General features: G+C 46.9%; 1 protein-coding gene across 8 annotated transcripts in view; it reads right to left on the bottom strand.

Annotated features, from left to right (window-relative positions):
• Positions 1-24577, bottom strand: part of NRAP (nebulin related anchoring protein) — a 74492-nt gene that overhangs the window by 32136 nt on the left and 17779 nt on the right. For 2 of the 8 annotated variants that reach the window (XM_080912509.1, XM_080912510.1), the window contains exons 12-23: positions 22107-22211; positions 20662-20769; positions 19438-19542; positions 13495-13593; positions 12574-12678; positions 11435-11542; positions 11050-11154; positions 8689-8886; positions 8194-8298; positions 4728-4826; positions 2926-3030; positions 1618-1725 (exon numbers count right to left, since the gene is read on the bottom strand). In XM_080912509.1, the coding sequence (XP_080768635.1) occupies positions 1618-1725; positions 2926-3030; positions 4728-4826; positions 8194-8298; positions 8689-8886; positions 11050-11154; positions 11435-11542; positions 12574-12678; positions 13495-13593; positions 19438-19542; positions 20662-20769; positions 22107-22211 (1350 nt within the window). The remainder of the gene's footprint in view (positions 1-1617; positions 1726-2925; positions 3031-4727; positions 4827-8193; positions 8299-8688; positions 8887-11049; positions 11155-11434; positions 11543-12573; positions 12679-13494; positions 13594-19437; positions 19543-20661; positions 20770-22106; positions 22212-24577) is intronic. The other 6 variants (XM_080912512.1, XM_080912514.1, XM_080912513.1 and 3 more) reach the window with 5 other exon arrangements.

The following is a 24577-nucleotide window of genomic DNA, read 5'->3' as shown; positions in this document are numbered from 1 at the left end:
CTGTTCGTCATGCGTGGACGTTTATGCATCGTACGCATGCAGTGCTCACAGAGGCCAGAAGAGGTCATCAGATCCTCAGGAACTGGAGTTACACATGTTTGTAAGCAGCCATGACGGTGCTAGGGATTGAATCCTCCCTGTGCTCTTGACCTCGAAGTCATGCTTCTAGTGTTTTAAGATTGTGTGTGTGTCTGTGTGTGTGTACATATGCACACATATATAAAGGTGCCAAGGGAGGGCAGTGAAACACTTCAGAGGTCCTGGAGGTAGATTTACAGGCAGTTAAGAGCCACCTGATATAGGAGCTGGACCCGAACTCCAGTCCTCTGGAAAAGCACCAGCCATCTCCTAACCCTATGCTTAATTCCCTCTTAAGTAATGTGTTGTCATCCACAAGAGCTGACCTGGAATCATTATGGACAATGAAACATTTTAACTAAACAGCAACCACAAAAATAAAACCAGGCAGCACTGTGTTCAACACTGCCACTCTTGAGCTGTGAGACTCTGCGCTCCTCTCCCAACGACACTGTTAACGCTGACTCTGTTTACTGTGAGTCAGACATAAAATAAGCCAAGGGAGCTCATGCGCCCACTGATTGTGTTATAAAATGTTATATGGCAGACTTCAAATCAACCCCATCACTAAGTAGTTAGTCTCTCTCTCTCTCTCTCTTTCTCCCTCCCTCCTTCCCTTCCTCCCTTCTTCTTTCTCCCCTTCCTCCCTCCTCCTTCTCCCTCCTCCTTTCCCCTCCCCCCTCCCCCTCCCTACCGGTACGTGTGTTTCATTTTATTTTTGGTTTTTGTTTCATGTTCTTTGTGTTTGGTTTTGCACTTGTTGTTTAGCTTGTTTTGGTTGATTGTGTCTTATTTTGGTTGTGTCTTGGTTTGGTTGATTGTGTCTTATTTTGGTTGTGTCTTGGTTTGGTTGATTGTGTCTTGGTTTGGTTGGTTGTATCTTTGGAAGCGGGTGCTGAGTCCGGATCCCTGTAGTGAGCAGACCTAAAACTTTTATCCTCCTGTCTCTGCCTCTAGAATGCTGAGGTTACAGAAATGGGCTGCCATACATAGTCTGTCCCCCTGCTCTTTCTCCCCACCCCACCCCGCTTCCTTCAAGTCTGTCTGTTTATGTTTGTCAGACACGACTTTTTCTCAAGGAAGGAAGCACAGCCTTTTCTCCGCTCTGGCCCACTTACCACCCACCTAACGGCAGATTGCATGGGACAGGAGGTGCGCGTCACTCTGTCTCAGGTCCTCAGAATCTTGCAATCTACCAGTTTGCCAGTAACTGAGGTGTGAAAAGGTTCAACCATCTGCCTAACTCACCACGCCAAAACATGACGGGATCTGATCCGAAGTCCGTCTAACCCATGAGCATATTCTCTGAACCATGAACAGGGTGTGTCTCAGTCACCTGAGAACAAGCAGGTGTTGCAAGACTCCTGCCACTGAGGTTTCAGCTTGCTGAACAGTTGGTGTGCAGCGACAGCCCTAACCGCAGGAGTGATGACCTCACCGTGAAGAACTTGCCATGATCCCAATTCCCCATAACAGCCCCAAGATTCGGGGAGACAAAGATCCTTCCCAGATAGGCAGCAGCAGAGCCTGGGGACTCACCTCACTAGCCAGGTCTCTCTTGGCTTTGGCTGTCAGGAATGTCAAGGAGTCAAGTCTCAGCTCAAACCCTTTAGCCTTCTGCTTTTCCCAGCTGCTCTTGTACAGGGTCTGGTGAGATTTAGGGGAGCATTGGTTATCTTTAAGTGAGAGGGTTTCTCTAGAACAATTGGTCCTCAACCTTTCTAATGCTACGACCCTTTAATGCAGTTCCTCATGCTTTGGTGACCGCCAGCCTTAATATTATTTTCATTGCTACTTCATGGCTGTGATTTTCCTACTGTTGGAATTGTATTGTAAATGTCTGATATGCAGGACATTAGATAATATATGACTCCCGTGAACTCCCCTCAAAGGGCTCTTGGCCACTGTTCTGAACTCTGTAAAAACCTTTCTAAGGAGCAAGAGCAACGGCATCCTTCCCTAGCCTGAGAGCCAGGTCTCTTTGTCCTACCTGAGGGCCTCCTGGTATATCTGACTTCCATCACAAGAAGCAAGGATTAAACATCACATTGCTTTTAAAACATACCCTAAGTACATCACAGAAGTCTCAAAAACATGTCAGATGCCACAACATTCTGTGGAACAGCACAGGGCTCAGCAGCAAGGCTCAGCAACAGGGCTTAGCCACAGGGCTCAGCAGCAGGGCTCAGCCACGGGACTCAGAGGCCTCTCTCCTGAACCACCCCTCCTCCAGCCCCCAGTCCTAGGGCTGCTCTTTGTCCCTTCCATTCCCAACCACTGCCCCCAAAGGCCTCCCTTTCAGAGTGGAAATCAGCCCAGCCTGTTTCTTCTTCTTGCCTATTCCCAGATCAGGATGACTGAGACTTGGGAAACTTGGGTATAGAGAGTCAAGAATAGGCATACGAGGATGGGATATCAGCCATGGACACTGTCACATCAGGGAGCCACCACAGTGCACATTCCTGAAGAACATCATGCATGTAGCCGAAGCCTCATGGCAACCCAGGGGGGAAGAGCTGGTATTAACTTCATTTTACTAGTGGACATCCAAGAGTAAAGACCTGGTCTACAGTAGCAAACTGAGGACCAAGGTTTCCCTCCTTCTACCACTCAGTGTTGACTCTTGGGATAAGTGCCCTTCTGCCCACTACGATCTAGTCAGGAACTGAAGACCCTGCCAGCCATTGCTAGGAGGTTTGTCTTTCTCTTCCTCAAAGCACAAGTCAGAAACCACACCACATACATTACAGTTGAACCAAACACTGCAGTGTAGCTGGTGGCTTTGGCGACCAGGTGACCACAGAAACACAGGGGATTTGAGCCCTCAGTGCCCACCCGTCATGGTACCTCGCTGAGTTGAGCAGCGTTGGCCCGGGCTTGTAAGAAGAAAGGCTCGTCTTTGCTGATGGTGTACTGATGGACGGACTGCTTGTTTCCTGCCTTGTAGGCCACCTGACAGAGAGAAGAGGGTCAGGGGGTGAGGATGGAACAGGGTGGGCTGTCCATCACAACTGGGGCGACACAGATGGAATCAGGGACATTGAAGTTAATGCAATATGCCAGGCACAGGCAAAGACTACACGATGTGACTCATCTGTGGAAACTCAAAGGGCTGACCTCGTAGACATAACAAGCAAAGGCGAGAAAGTGGGCAGGAGTCAGGAGGACCAGAGGGGGGTGCACAGCAGGTAAAAAGTACAGCTGCTGAGAGGTACTTCTGTTATATAGCACATATATGTGTATGTACATAATAAATACATATATAAGTGTATACAAATACATACATATATGCACACACATACATGTGCATATGCACACAGCACACACACATATATCACATGTATGTATGTATGTATGTGTGTGTAGGCTAGCTATGGACCCCAATTATTTTTACATCCTTAAGAGAGATGGGGACATGAAGCTTCCCAACACATAGAAGTCACACTGAAAACTGGAAATGCTAATTACCCTGGCTTGATCACTGCATTGTAACTGTGTGTCAGATTGTAACACTGTACCTCATAAGTACATATTGAAAATCAATGAAAGCGAATGACAGGCTTATGCCTGTGATCCCAGAACTGGGAAGGCTGAAGCAGGAAAACTGCTGAGGGTTCAAGACCAGCCTTAGTTATGGAGCAAGACCCCATCTCAAAAAAAAATATATATATATATATATGTGTGTGTGTGTGTGTGTGTGTGCGTGTGTGTGTGTGTGTATGTGTATGTATGTGTATGTGTATGTATATGATGTATATGTATATGTATACACACACACATATATACAAATATTAATATGTGTGTGTGTAATACCAAGCCAGACATTAAGAGACAACATGGGAAAAAATGTTCAGGGACAGAGACCAACACAGCTATCCTTCTGGTTTTCTGTTTTGCCATCGTCCCCTAGAATTGCCGTCTGCCTCAAAAATCTACTGTCATCTACATTTCCATGAGCATCAAAAATCTCCCAACCCCCAGAGGGCACCAAAGTAGGCTGGGTAGGAAGCATACTCCCTCCTGCATCCGTGATCACTTCATACACTGGGAAGTGCTGACACCAGGTCCGACCGCCTATCCCTGGAAGCAGATCTCTGCTTTCTCCCTCCCCCCCCCCCAATCCTGTTTGCAGGCATCGGCTTTCTTATGTCCTGACAGCTCTGGTGGGGTGGGGTGGGGGTGCAGCATCTACTTGCCCGATGGGAAGGAAAGCTAGGAAGGACAGGCTGAGGCAATTAGTGGGTGCTCTGGCTGAGCACCGGCCTGCACATCATACAAATGGCACCTTGTTGTTCGACCCCCTTAGTAGAACTCAATTGGCACCCAGCCAAAAGCAAATCCTCTTCCAATATAATTCTCTGTTAATCCTGAATTATAGTCTTGGATAAAGACAAAGAATAAAGAAAGAGAAGACAGGGCAGCTAAGAAATGTTGACAGCAAAGGAGTAATCAAATGGCTCTGTTTTGGAGACACAGGAGAAGCAGGGTGTATCTTATCTGCAGACTTTCTGGACGCTTGGGCCCACCCAGGTCCAGCCTCCTTAAGGTTTCCCGAGTTGTGCCTGGGGGCAGCACCTGCTGCTGTCCCCAGAGGATCCTGGTCCCATTGGCACAGCAGCCTTCAGGCTAGAGGGCAACCCAGGACTCACCGCATTCTGCAGCTCCTGGCTCTTCTTGGCATGCTCCATCTGGGAGCTGTCAGCCACACTGGTGAACTTTAACTCATCAACCTTCTGCCGGTAGTTTTTCTATTTCCAAAGAAAAGGTGTGCCATAGTGTTAGAATGGAGTTGCCCCCTTCCACCATATACACACACCCTTGTGTGCTTTTTATGACTCAAGCATTTCTTTGGGGGGGAGGGTGTTCTTGCAGGCCCTAAAAGAGAACCTCGAAGCCTGTTCTAGTGAAAGTGCCCCCCCCGTGTGTGTGTGTGTGTGTGTGTGTGTGCATATATGAATGAGTGCATGTTTATGAAGAGGCCAAAAGTCAGTTCTGGGTGTCTTCCCTGGTCACTCTGCCCCTGTTTTTGTGACACAGGGTCCCTCACTGAGCCTGGAGCTTCTGTCTGCTCCACTCCTGTAAGCATCCTCCTGCCTCTGCCTCCCAGAAGCCTGTTTTGATGGCTGCATACACACTTCAGTGCTCCTCAGCAAACCCCGCAACACATGAGCACACGGGGGTGTCCCCACCCTCCCCGAGGGCTGACGTGAGAGGTGACGTGGAAGGAACTTGGACTGGAGGCTGTTTCTAACCGCACCTCCCCCTTTTTTTTCCAGTGTCCTGACTGGGCACGTCACTAAACAGACCCCACACCGGCTTCCTTCAGTCACACAAGGCTAACAGTGACGAAGGAAGCTTTGTCACTCTGAGGTGGGGTGGACGCTTCAGCTTCATTCTTTCCATGTGGCACATGGGGTCCCCACAACTATACAAGGAGCTAACGAAGGGAGCGCCAGTGTCACAGGTGGAAGGTCAGAGGTCGTAGGTCACTCTGCTTCTCTGAGGTCAGTTTTCATTGTCTCCTCACCCCACAGCCACTAACTATTGGAAAATTTTCAAGTGTGTTAATTCTGTCTCCCCATGGGGACGTCTCATCGTTCCTGAAGATTACATCCCCCCGGCTTTTCCCCTGGAGTCGCCAAGATGACTGGGGAGAGTTGCCTCTGTGGACGGCTTGCGGAAGCTGTGGTGCCGCCGAGCTTCCACTCCCCTCAGCAGAAGCAGTATCACACCACTGAAGGACAGCCAGTGACAGAGACATCGGACCTCAAGTTTCCGTCTCTTACACAGAAAACACAGGCAAACGAAAAGGCTCAGTACAAGCATCAGATTCCAACACAGAAGGAATCGCATTCTTCCCCAACACAAGCAACATGCCTAATCTTGATTTTTCAGCCTACTGGGGTGTAGAATCAACCTAGGAGGCATATCCCCTGGGTGTGTCCGAGAGTATGCTTCCAGATGGTTCAACCGCAGTGGGAAGACAAGCCCTGAAAGTGGAGACGCCATCCCACCAACTAAGGAGCCAGACAGCATGGAAAAAGAACTGAGTATCGGTACCTGTCCCTTTTAAGTTCATTTTCCGTGTAACTGAGGGAAGTCACGTGACCCTTCTGTGGCTGGACATTCCCAGTCTCCATAGCTCAGGCACCGGTCAAACCCTGAGTCCTTACTTTGGAGCTAAGAGTTCATTATAGCATATTCTAGCACACAGAAAATCACTAAGAGAGAAAGAAACCCTTCAAAGAGCTTAAAAAGCTGTGGTCAACACAGGAAGTGAGGTAGACACCCACATCTCTGATACTGTAAAGACAACTTCCTGGACCCTTCCCCAACTGCATCCTGATCCAAGTTCTCCCTGGATCTCAGTAGATCTCACAGAAGGGAGTGACTGTTTCTACTGATTCCCTGACTGACACATTTTAAAACCAAAGGTATTTATGAGAGTAAGTAAGGTAGAAAATAAGAATAAATTATAAACTATATGCTTGAGAACGTGTACTGCCAAGGAGTCACTGAGTCTCATGCCAAGTACTGAGTACTGAGCACTGAACACTGAGTACTGAACACTGAGTGCTGAGTCCTGAGCACTGAGTACTGAGCATTGAGCACTAAACACTGAGTACTAAACACTGAATACTGAGTGCTGAGTCCTCAGCACTGAGTACTGAGCACTGAGCACTAAACACTGAGTACTAAACACTGAATACTGAAAACTGAGTACTGAGCACTGAACACTGAGTCCTGAGCTCTGAGTACTGAGCACTGAGTACTAAGTAGCTCTGCTTCTGAGTGGAACCGTGACTTACGTCTGCATTTCCTGTGTGTAAGATGGAGGAAAACAGAATAACCTCAGGATCTGTGCAGAGGACAGCAGTGACCAATACACTGCCCCATGACTCAGAGTGACCCATCAGCTACAGCAGTGACTGAGTTGGTATCTGTCTGTAAACGCAGCTCTTTCATCTCTGCAATGGGCAAACTCAACCTCCCGAGCCCAGAAGTGAGAATCCCCTTGAAGATCCTAATGTTCCTGACACAGTTTCTCTTCCAAACAGGACATCCTTCCAGAGCCCCCCTCTGCTCTGCCAAAGCAGCCCCCAAGACGTAAACAGAGGCACGGGTTTAGAGCATGGGGCCTGGAGGGGCCTCTGCTCACTCGGCCGTCTCGCTCTTTCATGAGGAGAGCCTCCACAGTATCCGGTGACCCAGCCCAAGTCTCCAGAGTGTGGTGACACCGAAAGTGCCAGGCTGTGACTCATGTAAGGAAGATGTCACAGGTTGATTTCTTGGGATGGGAAGTTTTTTGGATTTCAGAGGATCCTTCTCCCTTGGGTTGGTTTGGGGTCTGTCTTTGCACATGATGACATATTTGGGGAATGAGACCCTGGTTTAAATTCATTATGGCAGCTACAACCTTAAGGTCATTTTATGTGACGTTTTCAACAATTTAGTGCCTGATGTAAAATGTTGTGATGTGAATTGCAGTGTCCTGTTCCAAATGGTGGAGATGTTGCAGCATCTTTAGTGGTTTTTTCGGTTTTTAGTTGCTCTGTTTACACGATCTTCCTACACTAAGCCAGTCTCTAGATAAAACTACTTCTTTACAGGGGGTGGTGGTGCATGACTTCAGTGCTAGAACTTGGGAGGCAGAGGCAAGAGAACTTGGTGGATCTCTGAGTTTAAGGCCAACCTGGCCAAAGAGGGAATTCAAGAGTACAGCCAAGGCTACACAAAAAAACCAAAAACCCTCGTCTTTTAAAACTGATTTTTTTTTAAGACTACTTCTTAAAATAAATTGATAATTTTCTTAAAACTATGTCCCCGGAGCTGGGCACGGTGGCACAAGCCTGTAACCCTAGCCCTTAGGAAGTACAAACAGAAGGCTGTGGGGTTCAGGGCCTGTGAGGGCTCCACGGGCAGATCTTGTGTCAAGAATACAACGAAAAAAACCTATTTAAGGGGGTGGCGAGTTGGCTCCGGAGACTTTACTGCTGCAGACATGGAGATGTCTTGCCCTCTGACTCGAATTCAGAATAAAGCCCTGGAGGTGGGGGAGAGCACTGGAGGAAACCTGCGCTCCTGCCTGGAGCCCAAGAACAGACACTTAGTTACCTCGCTGATGAGCTGTCCGGCCTTCTTCGCCTGCTCCAGGTTCAGACTCCCCTCCGTCAACCACCCGACTCCCTTCATCCATGCCAGATCGGCTTTGTACTGCAGCTGCAGGAGAAATGTCACCAAGCTCTAAGCGGACACACATGCACACACAACCAGGTTCATGGGGAAATACAAATTCACCCTCCCAGACAGCTGCTCCCCACTAGTCCTCAGCAGCTCTTCCTTCGGGAGGGAAAGCCCTGCGACAAAGATGAACATGGTCCACCTTGGTGTTTCCAGGACATCTTGACTTTCAAACTGGCTCCAAGCCCCACCCCATCCTGAGTCTCCACCATCTTGGCTCTCTGTTTCTCTACACCAGTCTTCCCTGGACCTGGAACGGCTCTACCCCTTTTCTGAGCTACACAGTGAACTCACACACAGGTTCAGATGGCTCTGAGAGCGAGTCTAATGGCAGGTGCTGGGCCAAGCCGGCAACTGATGACCGCTCACCTCGCTCTGGAGCCCATAGGCTTTCTTGGCCCACTGAGTTCTCATGTCTTCACGCAGCACTGTATAGTCATGCAGTTTCTTTCTGTAGTCGAGGTCGCTGGCGAGCGCTTGGGCCTTCTTGGCATGCCTGAGGTTCACCATGTCCATGGGCAGGTGAAAGTGGCTTTTACTCTCCTCAAACCCTTTCTTATACTCCACCTGGAATGTGACAAACCAGGGCTGGTTGGTTAAAGGCTGTTCTCGCAGGAATTAAGTGAGAGTGGACGGAGAAACTCTCAGGCTTCTAAGGAGATTTAAGCAGTCCTGGTGAGGTCATCTGTCTGCTGGGAAAGTGGCCCCAAGCCATACTGGTTCTGTCCCCTACCGACTTATCATCTAAGGCCATCTCTTACCCAACTTCATCCTGTGAGTGGCTGTTGCCAGAGAGGGCGCCACCTACACTTTCTGCTTGGACCACAGAGTCAAAGCAGCCTAACTTCCAACCAGCTGATTCCCACTGCCCCTGGAAAGTGAAGTCACCTCCCTTAGGGCTCATTTCCTTAAGGAAACAGTTGTGGTGAACATTACTATGGTAGCCGGAATGTGCTTCAAATAGGGACCCTGGCCGGCAAACAGCACACGCTAAGGATGGGAATACAAGGGTGATGGTGATGGTGGTGGATGTCAAGGGTGGTTTCCATGGAAACAGCGATGCTGACTGATGGATGGTGGTCATGACATTGGTTACAGTTGTGGTGATGGAGGTGACACTGGTTATAATGAGTATAACGTGAGGAAAGAGAGCCCAGGTACTGAGAGACCTAGGCTCTGACTCTGCTCCCCTACCCAAGGGCTTTGGATCGCAGATACCTAAGATAACAACTTTTCATCCATTAAACCAAAGCCTAACTCCGATTCTCTTTATGCTTTGTGACCATGTATTTGACAAGACGTGGTCTATGATGTGTCTAAATGCATGACTCAAGCCGTGGTCTTGTAAAGGCCTGCCAGGTAAATCTGCTCAGCTGCTCAGAGCTTCACCGCTCCATGGCGTGGCTGAAGAAGGCCAGTCCAGGAACTCAGTGCTCGTGTGACCGTCCCGTATGCTTTGCATTGGGTGAAAGGTTTGAATGAAAACCACAGGTGTCCCTTCCAGTAGAAAGCTCCTTTCCCAGTGTCTCTGTGACCAACCTACCATTGTCCTTCTTAGATGATAAACTTTAATCTCCAGACATCCCAGTTATTTCCAACCAATGACATTCAAGTTGGCTGGAGCCGGGATATCTCATCTGCCTGGCAAATGTTTTGAACAGTATGTTGTAACCACCCAGAACGTCGTCACACAAAAAAGTACGATCTTACAGCTCAGCTCCTTGCTGTGATTTAGATGTGATTTGTCTCCACTGAAAGTTATGTTGAAGTTTAATTTCTCAACAGTAAGTGGTGGTCATGGTGATAATGGTGGTGATAGTGGCAGTGATGATGTTGGTGATGATGATGGGAGTGGTGATGATGGTGGTGGTGGTGGTGGTGCTGCTGCTGCTGCTGATGGTGATGGTGATGGTGGTGATGATGGTGATAGTGGTGGTGGTGGTGGTGCTGCTGCTGATGATGATGATGGTGATGGTGGTGGTGATGGTGGTGGTGATGGTGGTAGTGATGGTGTTGGTAATGGTGATAGTGGTGGTGGTGATGGTGGTGGTGATGGTGGTGGGGGGTTAGTGATGGTGGTGGTGGTACCAAGTACAACTGGTTTGGAGGGTAGAGTCCTGAGGAGCACATCATTGCTTGCCTGTCCTAGAGTTGTATTCATCATCATGAGAACACGTTGTTATTAATGTAAAGCAAAGCCACTTGTGTTCTCTCGAGTATATACATTCACCCCCTTTACATTTTTTTAATCCTGTGCAACATGAGGCCTAACTAGATGCAGCTGTACATCCTTGAACCTCGGAGCCTGCCGAATTATATGACAAAGCAGAGCTCTTCCTTCCTCGAGCGCCATCTCTGGGATTCTGGGTCAGCAACAGGAAGATGGACTAAGACACGCTCACATTTGAGCTAAGCTCTGCGAGGGGGTGTGAGGGGGGACGTGTGAGCTGCAGTGTTTTTCCCACAGCAACTGCTCGGCAAATATCTGTGGCATAAGTAGAGGAACTCAAACACCTATGTGCCTTGATCAGTAGACAGTCATCCTTGGGGCCGTACACCTCACATACTTTTAAAGAACACTGTGCTTTGGTGAAGTAAAGAAAGCGTACAAGTTCCTCAGCTAAGCCAAGAGAGAGAAGCCTGGCAGAAGGAAGTCAGCAGACAGACAGGCGGCCCAGGAGGGACTTTTAAGCACAACTGTCAGTGAGGAGCTGGGGCGGGAGGAGGTACCTCGCTGCTCATCTTGGCCACCTGCAGAGAGTGCAGAAGCTTGGAGTCCGCAGTGGTTCCCAGGACTCTGCCCTTTGTTTTCTCATATTCTTCTTTGTATTTAATCTTGAGGGGAAAAAGAAAGTCTAGTGTGAGCAAGAGAGAAACTGTCATAGAAGGGACTCTGACTGTAACAAACACAAAGAGAACAATTCTTGCGGGGGGGGGGGGGGGGGGGAGGAGGGGGAGGGAGGGTTTGCCCCCTCCATCTTTTTCAAACCCAGAAGGAGATTAAAGTGTTGTGATGTTTACAGTGTTAACAGTCATTATTTTTCCAGCAGGCAGCTGGCTGGCATCACATTGGAACGGCTCCTTATATAATTCTGAGTTAACGAGAAGAACCTACGCTGCTAGCAAGCTCCCCCGAGGCTTTGGCGGCCAACAGAGACATGAAGTCCAGCTTCATCTCAAATCCTTTCCCCTTTGTCTTCTGCCAGCCTTCTTTGTACTTTACCTGACAAAGGAGCACAAACACAGGTGAGTGGGCACTGCCACCCACCAGTCTGCCGGAAGTTGAGAGGATTTTTCTTGAAAGCAAACTTGGTTTCTCCCATTGTTGGCAGGCAGGAGAGTCTTGGCTATTGCTGTTAAGACTGTAGCAGTAATTGCTAACACGGGTCCTTAGGCCACTCAGGGGACAGGACAAAGAACCTTCTCTGCCTGATCATGTGACTTTGGGCCATTACCTCTCTGAGCTGTGGTGGACCATTTGCAAAATGCATATTATCATTCTCCAGGGTGTTGGAAGTGCGGCTGAGTGTGGAACATGAAGGCCAACCCTAAACCGGTGTGGCACTGCCAAGATGCAAGGGATAGACGCTGCCTGTCACAGCCACTGTGTGTGGTCCCTTCCTGAATGCTTGGTAGACTCTAAATCTTCACGAAAGCCATGGCTCAGCAAGTCGAAGGCATTTCCCAGGGTCGTACAGATCAAAATCCAGCATGACGTCTGCATCGGGTCTGTCTCATATCAAAACCCGCGGCAACAAATGCTGGCGGGTACCCTAACGTCGCGCTGCGCCGTCACCGTATCCTCCACCTCAACACAGAGCAGTCTTGTACAAACAACGTGTCCCTGGTTTTCGTTTTCCTGCCCCGTAACTCCCACCCACACTAGTGGCCTAGTCACAGTCCACCCTGTGATTCCGTGTGTCTTTGTTGATCAGATCAAGATTATTCTTGGAACTCAAAAATCTCTGCACACACCAGTCACCAGTCAGTCACTGGGTCGATGATGATAGTGACAAGTCTGCATGTTCACATAAACACACACACACACACACACAAGTGTCTTCACATACCACATATATGTTCATTCAGGAGCCGCATCGCTATAAACAATTCATACCCAGAGTCTGGGTGTCAAAACTCTAAATCCCACTGGGATGAACGCCCTAGGAGACTCTTCCTTGGGAGGCAAGTAGAGCCTGCTTGTTTGAGCGTTTCTTTCCACATTCATGCCAAGCTCTCCCACCTTCCCCTTACCTCACTGAACAGTTCCGCATTGGTCTTGGCCTTCAGCAGCTGAGGAGCGTCCTGGGGCAACGTGTAGTTCAGCTTGTTTCTCTCGTAGTCAGCTCGGTAATTCACCTGTTGGATTTAAAATAGGTCTGCAAAGTTTGTTCAAAACAGGAGGAGAGCCTTGGGGAGATTATTCTGTTCCCCACATCCCTCTGATTCCAGTTTTGTAGAGAGGGAGCCCCTGGGAAAGGCCTTGGACAAGAAAGCCTGTAACTTGGGGGAAAGTTTTAAGTTAATAGATGAAAGACACCAAGTGAAAAATGGAGCAACTCACGGGCACACTCGAGTTTGTGGGTGTGCAAAGTCTCTTTAAGCTACTATGGTGCTAAGTGTCTTGCTACTTGTAGGCTAGACACTCGCCAGGAACCAAACACCAGTATTACCAGCAATAATATTGATTATGTGCGGTTACAAAATGCACGTCTGGAAAAAAGGGCATCTTGAATCTAGTGTGAACAAAAGAGCTAGACACACGGGTAAGATGATCGTGTCATCTGTCAGGACTGTCGCTCAGAACTTAACCCTGGGCCACGGACATTGCCAAGAGTTGAAATTATTGTCAGGTTTTTGGTGTGCAGTATCAAAATTGTAAAAACGTGTTTCGTTCTTTTTGCTTTTGAGAGATTCATGCTAAAATGTTTACAGATGAAGCTAGGTCGTATCTTGGGTTTTCTTCAAACTAAGAGAGAAGGTAGAGGTCAGAGGGCATACAAATGTGGCAGGGTAGGCTGCTTTTGTATACGCTGACATCTTCTATAATAAAATGTTTGAAAGGAGGGGTGTCGTTTCTTGTCACACATTAGGAAAAGTAAAATCCTTGGGGATCGCTGTCCAGAGGCCTCACAGAAATTGCGAAGTCCCAGCTGGGCAGGGTGTCGCACATACATGGCTCAGCTGCTGGGCATTGATCTTAGCTTGAACAATCTGCGGCGTGTTTGTCACCGAACTGAACTTAAATCTGTCGATGTTCTGCCTGTAGTTGACCTGGGGAGGGACAAAAAGCAGACACAGGAAATGCCATCGCCGTCATCTCTGTGAAGTCTCGGCTCCCTTACTCAGCTGGAGTGATTCTCGGAGAATTAGAAAAAGAAGAGAAACTCCTAACTGGATACCAGGAGACACACCAAGCCCACAGAGCGAAGATGCTTCATCTGTAGAAGCTTAGATACCACGAAGAAACCACGCATGGCAGAGATCAGCTCACTCTGCAGCAAATGCACTGTCCTCACATTGCCAACCTTCCCTACCCACAGAGAGGAAAAGTCACACGTAATAGGACAAGTCACTACATCAAAAGTGTAGTGACATCTGACTGACTTCGCTAACAGTGCCTGAAATCCGGAACAGCGTCTGAGAACACACAGAAAACCTCTGTCCCAGTAATTCCATTGCGAGGTCCAGTGAGAATGAACACAGGACCATTTAATAAAACCATCAAGGGGCTGGAGAGATGGTCCAGTGGTGAAAGCCCGCGCACGGCTGCAGAGGACCGGAGTTTAGCTTCTAATACCCAAGTCAAATGTTTCACAGATGGTGATAACTCCAGCTCAGGAGCATCCGAAGCCCCTGGCCTCTGGGAACATCTGATGCTGAGGCCTCTGGGGGCATTGGATGCCACAGGCACTCAGGAACACACGCACACATTTAGACGTGTACACATAATTAAGAGTGAGGTGCCTCTTGACAAAAATTCAAGACGTATGTATATACACATATATAATGTAATTTTCCCGGATGTACTTTAAAAGAGGATTGTGGAGAATAAAGGAGAGACAAAAGTCCAACCAGTGTCATATTTATCCCATCTGTCATCCCCTTGCCATGCCAAGGATAAACCCAGGGCCTTGTGCCCTTGGGTGAGCTCCTCCCAGAGCAGTGCCCTGGCCCTTATGTGTGTGTCTGAGCAAGATTCGAAAAAGCACCAGTGGCCCTTGAAGCGCTGTCCTAATGTGCCCACACCTACACACTTGTGCACCAGCTACTGCCTGGTCCTCTCTCCCACCTTTCCAAGACCCCGAAGAGACTGCCATTTTTTTTCAGCGTCTTCTTGGAAGAGGGAGAGCCAGGGTCGCCAACCTAGCAGCTTTCCTACCTCTAGCTATTTGGGGCTGCCGGATTTCATTTTTGAAACTGCAAATGACTCTGGAAGGAGTAAAGCGTCACCAGCCATTTGTACACAGAAACACTTTTCATCCAGCCCGCATATCCCCCCTCAGGCCCCTGACGGTGATTCAGAATGGAAGGAAGGGAACCTGAAAAAAGACGTCAAGGCCCAGGCTTGTGGCCTGAGGGTACAAAGCATGGGAGGCTACTGTGCTGAGCAAGAAGCCCTCCATCCTACTCAGGACAGCAAGAGGAACAGCTGAGAGCAAAGGGGTGATGTCACGGCTGGCCAATGGTACCTTCACAATTTCACTTTCCTACAATCCAAGGAATAGATTAAGATGTAAACTGATCCCTACTCCTCCTCCTTCCAACCCGTCTGGACCACCTGCTCATTCATTCATTCATTCATTCATTCATTCATGCATTCATCTGTTCTTTCAACAAACATGAAGTCTTGCAGGACAAGCAAAATGAGACATAGCCCTGCCCACCCACATTCCAGTTGAGTCTCTACTGCCTACGTATCCCATGCTGACAGTGGCAGCTCCCTGGTGAATGCTTCCCCATCTTCTGGACTCCCTAAGTACAGTAAACCCATCTGGGATGCCAGAGTACATCAGTCTTTCTACCCAGTGCTCTCTGCTGGGGCCGCTCACACGGCCTCACAAGCCAGCACACGGCGGCTCTGTTTTCCAGTCGTTACCAAACGAGCTATGAATCCACATCCTGGTAAAAACCACTGCCATTTTCTGAGCCGGTGCTTGTGTTCATCGCCCAGTCTAGTTGCCCATCCCGTGTACATCCCATGTACATCCCATGCACATCCCATGTACATGTTTTAACGCATCTTAACGGAAAATGTATACACATGTGACTGACAAGTTTCAAAACAGATCTATGAAACCCTGGTTTTAGCAAGCCTTAACATGACCATTCCCTGAACAATTTCTCAATCTTTAACATTTTCCACAGCACTTTATCAATTCTAAAAACACAACTCCAAGACAGGGGACTTTGTAAATTTGGTTGTAAACATTTCCTTTTTACAGAGTATTTAACTGATCATTTTGCTACCTGGCGACATCATGCTGTGTATAATAAGTTCCATCCCCCTCTTCCCCTTGCCCTCCCACATCTCCCTCCCACACCCGCCAATCCCTCCATCCCCCTCAGCAGACCCTTTCCCAAATTCATGGCTTTTGCTTTTATTGTATGGCCGGCTTAGTTTAACCAGGACCACCTGGAAGCGGTCAACCCCATCCGCTGGCTCCTGTGTGGTTTCTGGTGAGTACACAGTCGAAGGCAACGGTCCTCGTCTCCCTGAACTTATCAGTAGCAAGTAGTTCAACAGAGAGAGAGAGACAGACAGACAGACAGACAGACAGACAGACAGACCATCCTCGAAACCATCTGCCACCATGCTGACTTTTGCTAGGCCTATTCTTGTGCAACTCTATGATTGGATTTGAGGGAATCCATTCCTGTAAACAGGGTCAAATATTCACCGGGAGGTCCTAAGATTATATGCCCCAGGTGAGGACTGAAGGCAGTTTAATAGCCGGCGTAATACCAAGCTGACTTCTAAATATGTGTCCTATAATCCCCACAGACAGCACCGTTCCTTTATCAGAGGAGCTTGTCTCCCAGCAACGGTAGGAAGCGCAGCGAACTGTGAATGCACAGATGCTGAGGGATGGAGAACGTGTCCACCGTGAACGAGACGTACATCCAAGGCTCGGGGCGTCTCTGCAGAAAAGGGAGCCCAGTGAAGGCAAACGGCAGAGGACAGGAAGACAGGCTGCAGCTGACATCTCCTGGGCAGGACACAGCCCTGCCAACTGCAAACTCCCAGAAAGTGCCTGCTCCACATACACTGCCATTTTAAGAGCTAGCACGTAAGTCCGTATAAACATTACTGCCGTGCTCGGAGTGCCAAGCCACTCATACCTGAATAATAATAAACTTGAGAGCCACCTCGGCCCCGCTGGCCTCCGGTTCGCTCAGTCCAAGTCTTCCCCCCACTCCTATCCGGCGGAGAATTAACGGAAGCTCTCTGTGAGTGAAGGTGAGAACCGTGAACGGCATCCCAGACCGACTGAAGAGTGGTCCTCTGAGCGCTTGAGTCTGTGCTCTGTAAGACCAGTTTACCTGGAGCACGTGGGACAGTTACTTACAGATGGACAGGATTCACCATGGAGAACCCTCTCTGCCTTGTATATTAAGATCAGGAAATCTCCCCCGTGAGCAAACAAATGACAGAGAAATTTGTCTTTAAAGCAGCACATGTGGACACTCCAAAGCTTCAGGCACAGAGCTGGCTGCTCTGTTGGGTTTGGAGACCATCACATTGCTGCTTTTCCATTAATAATTCACGAAGGGGAAAAAACTTTGTACATTTGGAGTATATAGGGAAAACGGGAGATATAAAGTCAATTCAATGTCAACTGCTAATGAGATTAGAGTGCTGTGACTATCTAATGCATTAATTCAGAGGAAAAATTATCAACTCATAATAGAGTCTTATTAGGATTCAGAACTAGGCATGATAAAATGTCACAAAAAAAAACTATATTTTTAAAATAGCACATTCCTTCCTGATAGTTCTGCACTAAATATGTCACACTGAGCACAATTACTTCTCTCTGCAGGACATAATTAACAGCCTCCATGATTAATTTTACAAACGTTTGGCCACTGCTTCAATCTACATTCTGAAAGTCTCTATGCTAAAGATAGAGACTCATTTTTGTTCTATTAGTGTTTATAAAAACTCATCTACAGGAATGCCCTCTAATTAAGGACCCATGCTATATTTAATTTCATGGCTATTTTACCACCTTTAAGGTTAACCACCAGATGGCAAGACCACAAACTCTCCTGAGAAAGGAATGAATTTGCCACTTCCTGAGTGCTAATAGGACTAATTTGCTCAGACTCATACCAGAGCCAAGACAGTAAGAGGAAGGAAGGAATGAAGGTAGGAAGGTAGGGAGGGAGGGAGGGAGGGAGGGAGGGAGGGAGGGAGGGAGGGAGGGAGGGAGGGAAGGAAGGAAGGAAGGAAGGAGGGAGGGAGGGAGGGAGAGAAGGAGGGAGAGAAGGAAGGAAGGAAGGAGGGAGGGAGGGAGAGAAGGAGGGAGAGAAGGAAGGAAGGAAGGAAGGGAGGGAGGAAGGAGGGAGGGAGGGAGGGAGAGAAGGAGGGAGAGAAGGAGGAAGGGAGGGAGGGAGGAAGGGAGGGAGGGAGGAAGGAAGGAAGGAAGGAAGGAAGCACTTGTAGATCAGCCCTGAACTCTGCTACACCAGACACAGCAGTCCTTTTGAGCTGACTGTGATTTTGACTTTTCTTCCCCACAGGCAAAAGCAAACAAGTAACAGCCTGGGCACCGCCCTTGTGCTGCCGGTTTAGAAGACCTCTAAACCCAAAGTCTATTGCAGTCCAGTTTAATCATGAACTAGCTACAATGTTTCAGGCGTAGACGTTGAGCTATAGTCCTACAGACACACCTGTAGTAGATAGAGCAGAAGGTAACCACGGAAATGCAAAGCTATAGATATCTATCTCATTTTACTTGTGCTAATTACTAGGCTCAGTCTCAAGTGCCCGATTGTTAACACACACTCACCACTTTACTTTTAATTGCTAAGTAGCCTATGAAGTATTTGGGACCAAAAACAAAGATGCTTTGGTTTCATTAGGATACAAAAGAGTCAGCCTAACAAAAGTCCTTGGGAAGGAGAAGTGCAAAGCTTGGTCCCTTCTGGGTCTCGTTGCCTGCTTCATTCGCCTTTGCACATCCCGGTTCATCCAATACACTGTCCTTTACCTGCTCTTACTCATCAGCGGTCTAGACACTGTTTCAGATCCAGCACAATCCATCTCATCCCGTCTCCTCTCAGTAAAATGAGGGAGTGCGTAAAGTCCTGTCTACCAGCAGGAAAACCCAGCTGGTCACTGCTGGTGTGCTGAGCCCATGGGAGCTAGAGGAAAGCACGTTGGGCGTGCAGGGAGCACACGCAGGATTACGTAATCTATCAAGTGATTAGTAACCTAGAGATTGCCTTTGCTGGGCAACTATAAGGTCAGCTCATTCTTAAATGATTGAATTACTTTACCTTTTTCTTTATGCTTTTTTTTTTTTTTTGCTTTTTCCCCTGTATTTTCTAAAATTTTAATACTGAACACATAATAAATACATTATGATACCAAAATAATAATTTTAATTAATTGTATTATTTTGTTTGAGATGCCAAACCACATATAGGATCACTTCTTTAAGTGAGGGATCTAGCTATTCATCTATCTGTCTCTGTCTGCCTCCCTGCCTGTCTGTCTGTCTATGTTTGTTAACATGCCCCTTGAGAAAATGTATAGTTAACATTACCATCTGCTCTTAGTTTATACCTACTCTATCTTGAACACACTAAGTTCTCATTTTTTAAAGAACATCGTTGCTATGGAATAATTACTAGAAATGTGTCCAGCAGATGTAGCTCTCCAGATTCTGACAGGAGATTTTCAAGACAAGAGCAGAATCACCCAAACTTCATCTAGAAATCGGGTTTTTAGTCATATGTGCATGAACTTCCCAGAGGAGGGACAGGCCCTGTTCCCAGCCCCTATGATCTCCTATATATTGATGAGATTTTTTTTCCTTCCCACCTGGCTGCCCAAGCCTCACTCTACAGCAAGCCGTAAAATGAAGGGGGTGGGGTGGGGGGACTCACATCCTTCAGGGGAGCCAGTTTCACCGTTGTTTGGTAGAATGGAGTTGCAGTAGCTGGGTAGTTGTAATCCACAATGTCATGTTTGTAGTCAGCCTTGTAGGCAACCTGAAACCCAAAGAAAAGAGGAATCAGCGCCCACCCTCCCCTAACCCTTCTGTGAATGACATAAATATTTCTACATAATGAGAAGCAAAGTTAATTCACTTTCATAACCCCTAAAGAAAATTACATTGTGTTCACACGTCTGCCTTTAATTAATTTGAATTACTCTTAATTAGTTCAGACTCAGTCAACTTCCATCTGTGGTACATTTATCTCATCTTCCTTTTTAATTATAAGGCTCTAGTTTTTGTTTCAAACCAGCAGGGACTCACAGGGATACAAGGAAAGGGCTTCTGGGGAAAACTTAAAAACTTTAGAGTAGTTTAGTAATTTTTGTAACTGTCAGGGTCAGCGTCCTTGGGCAGAGGAAATGCAACGCTTGGGTGTTTGAGTGTGAGATAGGTCTGCTATAGGTGTTCATCATTTCCGAGGAATAAAATTCAGTCTTTTCATATCTGTGAGCTAGTTTTCATGCTGCCCCGATGTCTGGCTAACCCATTACTCTAACCATTGCACGACCACAGCATGTCTTCAATGGAAAACAAATCCACCCCTCCGTAGACACCTCCCATTCATAAAACTGAAATCCCGCAGTATTTCCAACAGGAATCTCACTGGTCCATTTTATCGCATCGTTCAGAAGTGGGGTGTTACATTGCCCTGAATCATCGACAGAGATCCTTCGAGCCAGAGCACGCTGACTGGAGCTGGCTGGGCCTCTGAAAGTTTGAAAGGCTTTTGTAATACTTTATATTTGTCAACATTTAAAGATCCTCGGGGGTCTGTCTTTACAAATGGAAACACACACATTTCTAAAGGGGGGTTTAAAAGTAATTGGCCGGGCTAAAGAGACGGCTCAATGGTTAAGAGCACTGACTGCTCTTCCAGAGGTCCTGAGTTCAATTCCCAGCAACCACATGGTGGCTCACAACCATCTGTAATAAGATCTGATGCCCTTTTCTGCTGTGTCTGAAGACAGCTACAGTGTGCTCCTATACATAAAATAAATAAATAAAATAAAAATCAACTGTTTCATTAAAAAATATTCTTTAAAAGAAGTAATTGGCCAAATTCTTCACACCACAGACAGCTGATTCCCACTGTTGCCTAAACACAACTCACATTGCTGGCCAGGCTGCCGACCTTGAGAGCGTGGAGCATGCGTCTGTCCATGCCGACTCCGTCATAGTGGCCTCTCAGCTGGTTCTGGTAGTTTTCTTTGTATTTATTCTATAAGGAAACATTAAACTTTGGATGAAAAGTTCCCAACCAGGTAAAGGTAAACTATTTATCTTAACAGTCTAAGTCCAAATATAAGCATGATTCCTCTGCTGGAAAATAAAATAAAATAAAATAAACTTGTTTTTAAACAACTGAGATTTCCAGAGAGCACCAGAACTTAAGAAAAGACAGGCAGACATGCACACAGGAGCACATGTCCTGGGGAGCACTGCACCGAGCCAGACTGCGCGCGTGCGTGCGTGTGTGTGTGTGTGTGTGTGTGTGTGTGTGTGTGTGTGTGTTAGTGAGTTACATGATTACTTTTAAATTTGCCAGACTTTTCCGGTGTGGAAATTTACTGTGAGAGTGTGGAGCTGACGGTGGACAGCCGACGACAGACAAGCCCTGGTTGTGAGGTCCTGGTCTTCAAGCCCAGTCATTACAAGCTATTGGCTGCCTCTTTGCTTAAGTCCTTTAGCTTCTACATCTGTGAACTCAACCATACACAGATGGAAGATATTTGAAGAAACGATTGTATCTGTAGGGAACAGTGTTTTTCTCTTACTGCTTTTCCTTTGAAAGTGCAGCATTGGTATGTGTGTAGCACGCTCGATGCATCAGGTATCAGAAGTAATCTGGAGAGGCCTGGAGTCCGTGTGAAGCTGAGGCTCCATCACTACACCATCCTTATATAAGAGACTTGGTATCTGAAGACAGCCTACCGAGAGGCCTTGAACCAATCCCCATATTATACACAAAGAATAGAATCTGATCTCTGCCAAATTTTATGGTGTAAAAGTTGGTCGCTGTGGCAACCAATAGGAAAATGATTCCTGTACCAAATGCTGCTTATCAAATAAAGGAAAATGGAAGAGGAATGACTATATCTTCAAGCCTTCTCTGAGAGCATCCGAAACTTGTAAGTGAGACTAGCATGCATCTGGTCATATGCAAAGTGGGGAAATCCTGTCTGGCTCTTCAGCTGACTATGCTAAGTGAGATCATATATTAACTCAGAAGCACAAAGTCACAGTGAGAAAACGCTGCATGCAGTCAGGTTCCCATGCTAGGATTCCGCACCAGGAACAGCTGCTGAGCCACACGGATAGGATATGCAAACACAGTTCCACCTTGAGAACTCAGTCACATAGGGGCAGGCAAGGAAACTCGGGGACTGTGACATCATTTGATTAGACACTAATCACAGAAGACACTCCTAACCAAACCCAATGTACCATGCACCTGGGAGGCCATGCTTCTCTGAGACACAAGAATATAGTCACAAAATTCATCTCTCAGGAGACGCAGAAGCTCAACTCACAAAACGTGCTTAGGTAGTAACTCACATCGCTGGTGAATTTGGAGATCTTGCTCACATTCCTGAACTGGGGTGTCTCACAGTAGTTGATGCTGTGACCTTTACTAGTCTCCAGACCCTTCTTGTATTCCACCTATGCCAAACACCAGGTGCTTAACACAACCACCCTGAAGCCATTCTTAAAAACATTCCCAGGGCCTGACTGGGATTTGTTTTCTTTTTTTTTAAACGAAACTTACAACTCAAGACTTAAAGTAGGGCAGAGAATCCTGCAAGTGTGTGCTGTTTTCCTTTATAAAAAACAAATAATGAAGCAAGTTATTTCACCCTGGACATTACAAATACACAGTCCTTCTCAACAGCAGGTACTCGAATGCTTCACACAGATCAAGAACTGTAAAACAAGGGGTTGGAGTGTAACTTACAACAGAGTCTCCCCAGTATGAGGTTCTGGGCTTGCTTTACAGCTTTAGTTAATAGCAATAATGGTGTCAAAAATACTATTTTAGAAATGGCATGGATGCTCTTGGGGTAAAAGGTCTTGGGTTTTTATGTGACATCCAGACTTCTAGCCACGCCCTGCTTCTTCTGAGAGCCCATGACATAAACAAGTCCACCTAAGAAACTCCTTCCACCAGAGACCCACATGCATGACTCTGTGAACACATCAAGGAAATTTAACAGAAATACTTTACAAAGCAGAAGTCAAGATGAAGGAGGATGAAGAGGATCAATCTCCAGGTGGCTTTACAGGTGGCTATGAATATCTTATAAGGGATGGATTATTACAGGACAGTTTGTCTTATCTAGGTGGGCAGATGATGTCAGCATCAGTTGGATCTGAGTTTATTGTGTGGACGCTTTGTGGAGTGAGAATTCACTGATATTAATTTGATTGTTAAATTTTTTAAAAGGTAATTTATACAGCAATATCAAAAAGGAGCAAACTCCTAGGCAGGCCATTTTTAATTTTAAACAAGCTGGTATTCAGGTTCCCTGGGTGCCTGGGTGCGGGATGTGAGGTTATGGTTATCAAACAGACTGAGTCAGCACATAATTGCAGAAAGCAGATAATGGTGTGTCCATTAGGAGAGACAGGGCTGGCTCATCCTATTGAGTAAGAGCCCTTGGGATGACTCGTCAAAGGAAATACAATGCAAATTGTTTTAGTGATTGATCAAACAATGTGGGAAAGCTATGCCTCTTAAACGTATGCAAGGACCACTTTAATGCTAACAGTATGATATACAGTTAAAAGTGCAAAACCATGTATGCATTTGAATCTTAACTCTAGAGATCCATTCTTATTTTAAAGCAGAGGCTGGAAAGATGGCTTAGTATTAGGGGCCCACTGCTCTTGCAGGGAACCCAGGTTCAGTTCCTAGCACCCACACGGAGGAATCCAATGCCCCTTCTGACCTCTGGGCATGCATGTGGTGCAAAAACATACCCTTGGGCACATGCACCTCCACATAAAATGAAATATACTAAAGGACTTAAATTTTTAACTGTGTGTGTGCATATGTCTCTGTGACTGTGTGTGCATTTATACACACACACAAGTCCACATGCAGAGCCCAGAGGTCATCCAACTTGAATTCATTTTTTATTACTCCCTACCTTACTTTTTTGAGGCGTGGTCTCTTGCTGACCCTGGAACCTGCTGTTTCAGCCACAGTGGCTGGAGAGCAAATTCCTAGGACATAGCTGCCTCTGCTCTTCCCACTCCTGCCCACAGAGCTGCACTTCTAGGTTGTGCCACCATTTCTGGCTTTAACTGGATGCTAGGGATCCAGACTCAGGTCCCCGCGTTTGTGCAGTAAGCTCTGTACCCCTGAGCTGTCTCCCCAGGCCCTACAAATGTGTCTTGATACTCCTATGTTCAGTTACGGATAGTCACAGAAAAAGGCACGGCCCTTTTCTATGTGACTATACTCTTCCAGGGTGGTTGAACTGTCCCCGACCTCTATCTACCCAATGGACTCTACTTTTGACCCTGAGATCTGTGTGTCAGCCCAGATTCCACGTTCCTTTTCTAGACCTATGGAGAAGGGATGGCCCGGTGATTGCAGTGATCTTCCAGAGCGAACAGAATGATCATATAGTTATTATAGATATAACAAGTGTTAATATTAATTATATATCGATATTATCACTGTTATATTCTATATCATATAGATAACAAAATAGATCAAGTGCTCCAGGCTTTCCCCTCCACACAGTCTCCGTGTCAAGTGCAGATTTTCTGTGTGAATCTAATGAAACAGGCGAGATCAGTATGTAAGTAGAGACAATGTGCTGGGCCCCAAACACAACTTTATTCATTTAAAAAAAATAAATAAAAGGCCCTGAGCTAGATTTGGGCCATGAGCTAGAACTGATATCAAGGCCGCAGTGTGCTGACTTCTGCTCTAGAGTACTGGAGTCATCTAGGACCTCTGTCAAAATGCAGCGTCTAAGCTCTCTGCACTGACCTTACTGCCTCAAAGTGTCCGAGGC

This window comes from Micromys minutus (genome assembly GCF_963924665.1).
Source record: "Micromys minutus genome assembly, chromosome: 2".
In the NCBI taxonomy this organism is placed as follows: Eukaryota; Metazoa; Chordata; class Mammalia; order Rodentia; family Muridae; genus Micromys; species Micromys minutus.
The sequence above is the reverse complement of the archived record's forward strand: the minus strand, read 5'-3'. Positions and strand labels throughout refer to the sequence as shown.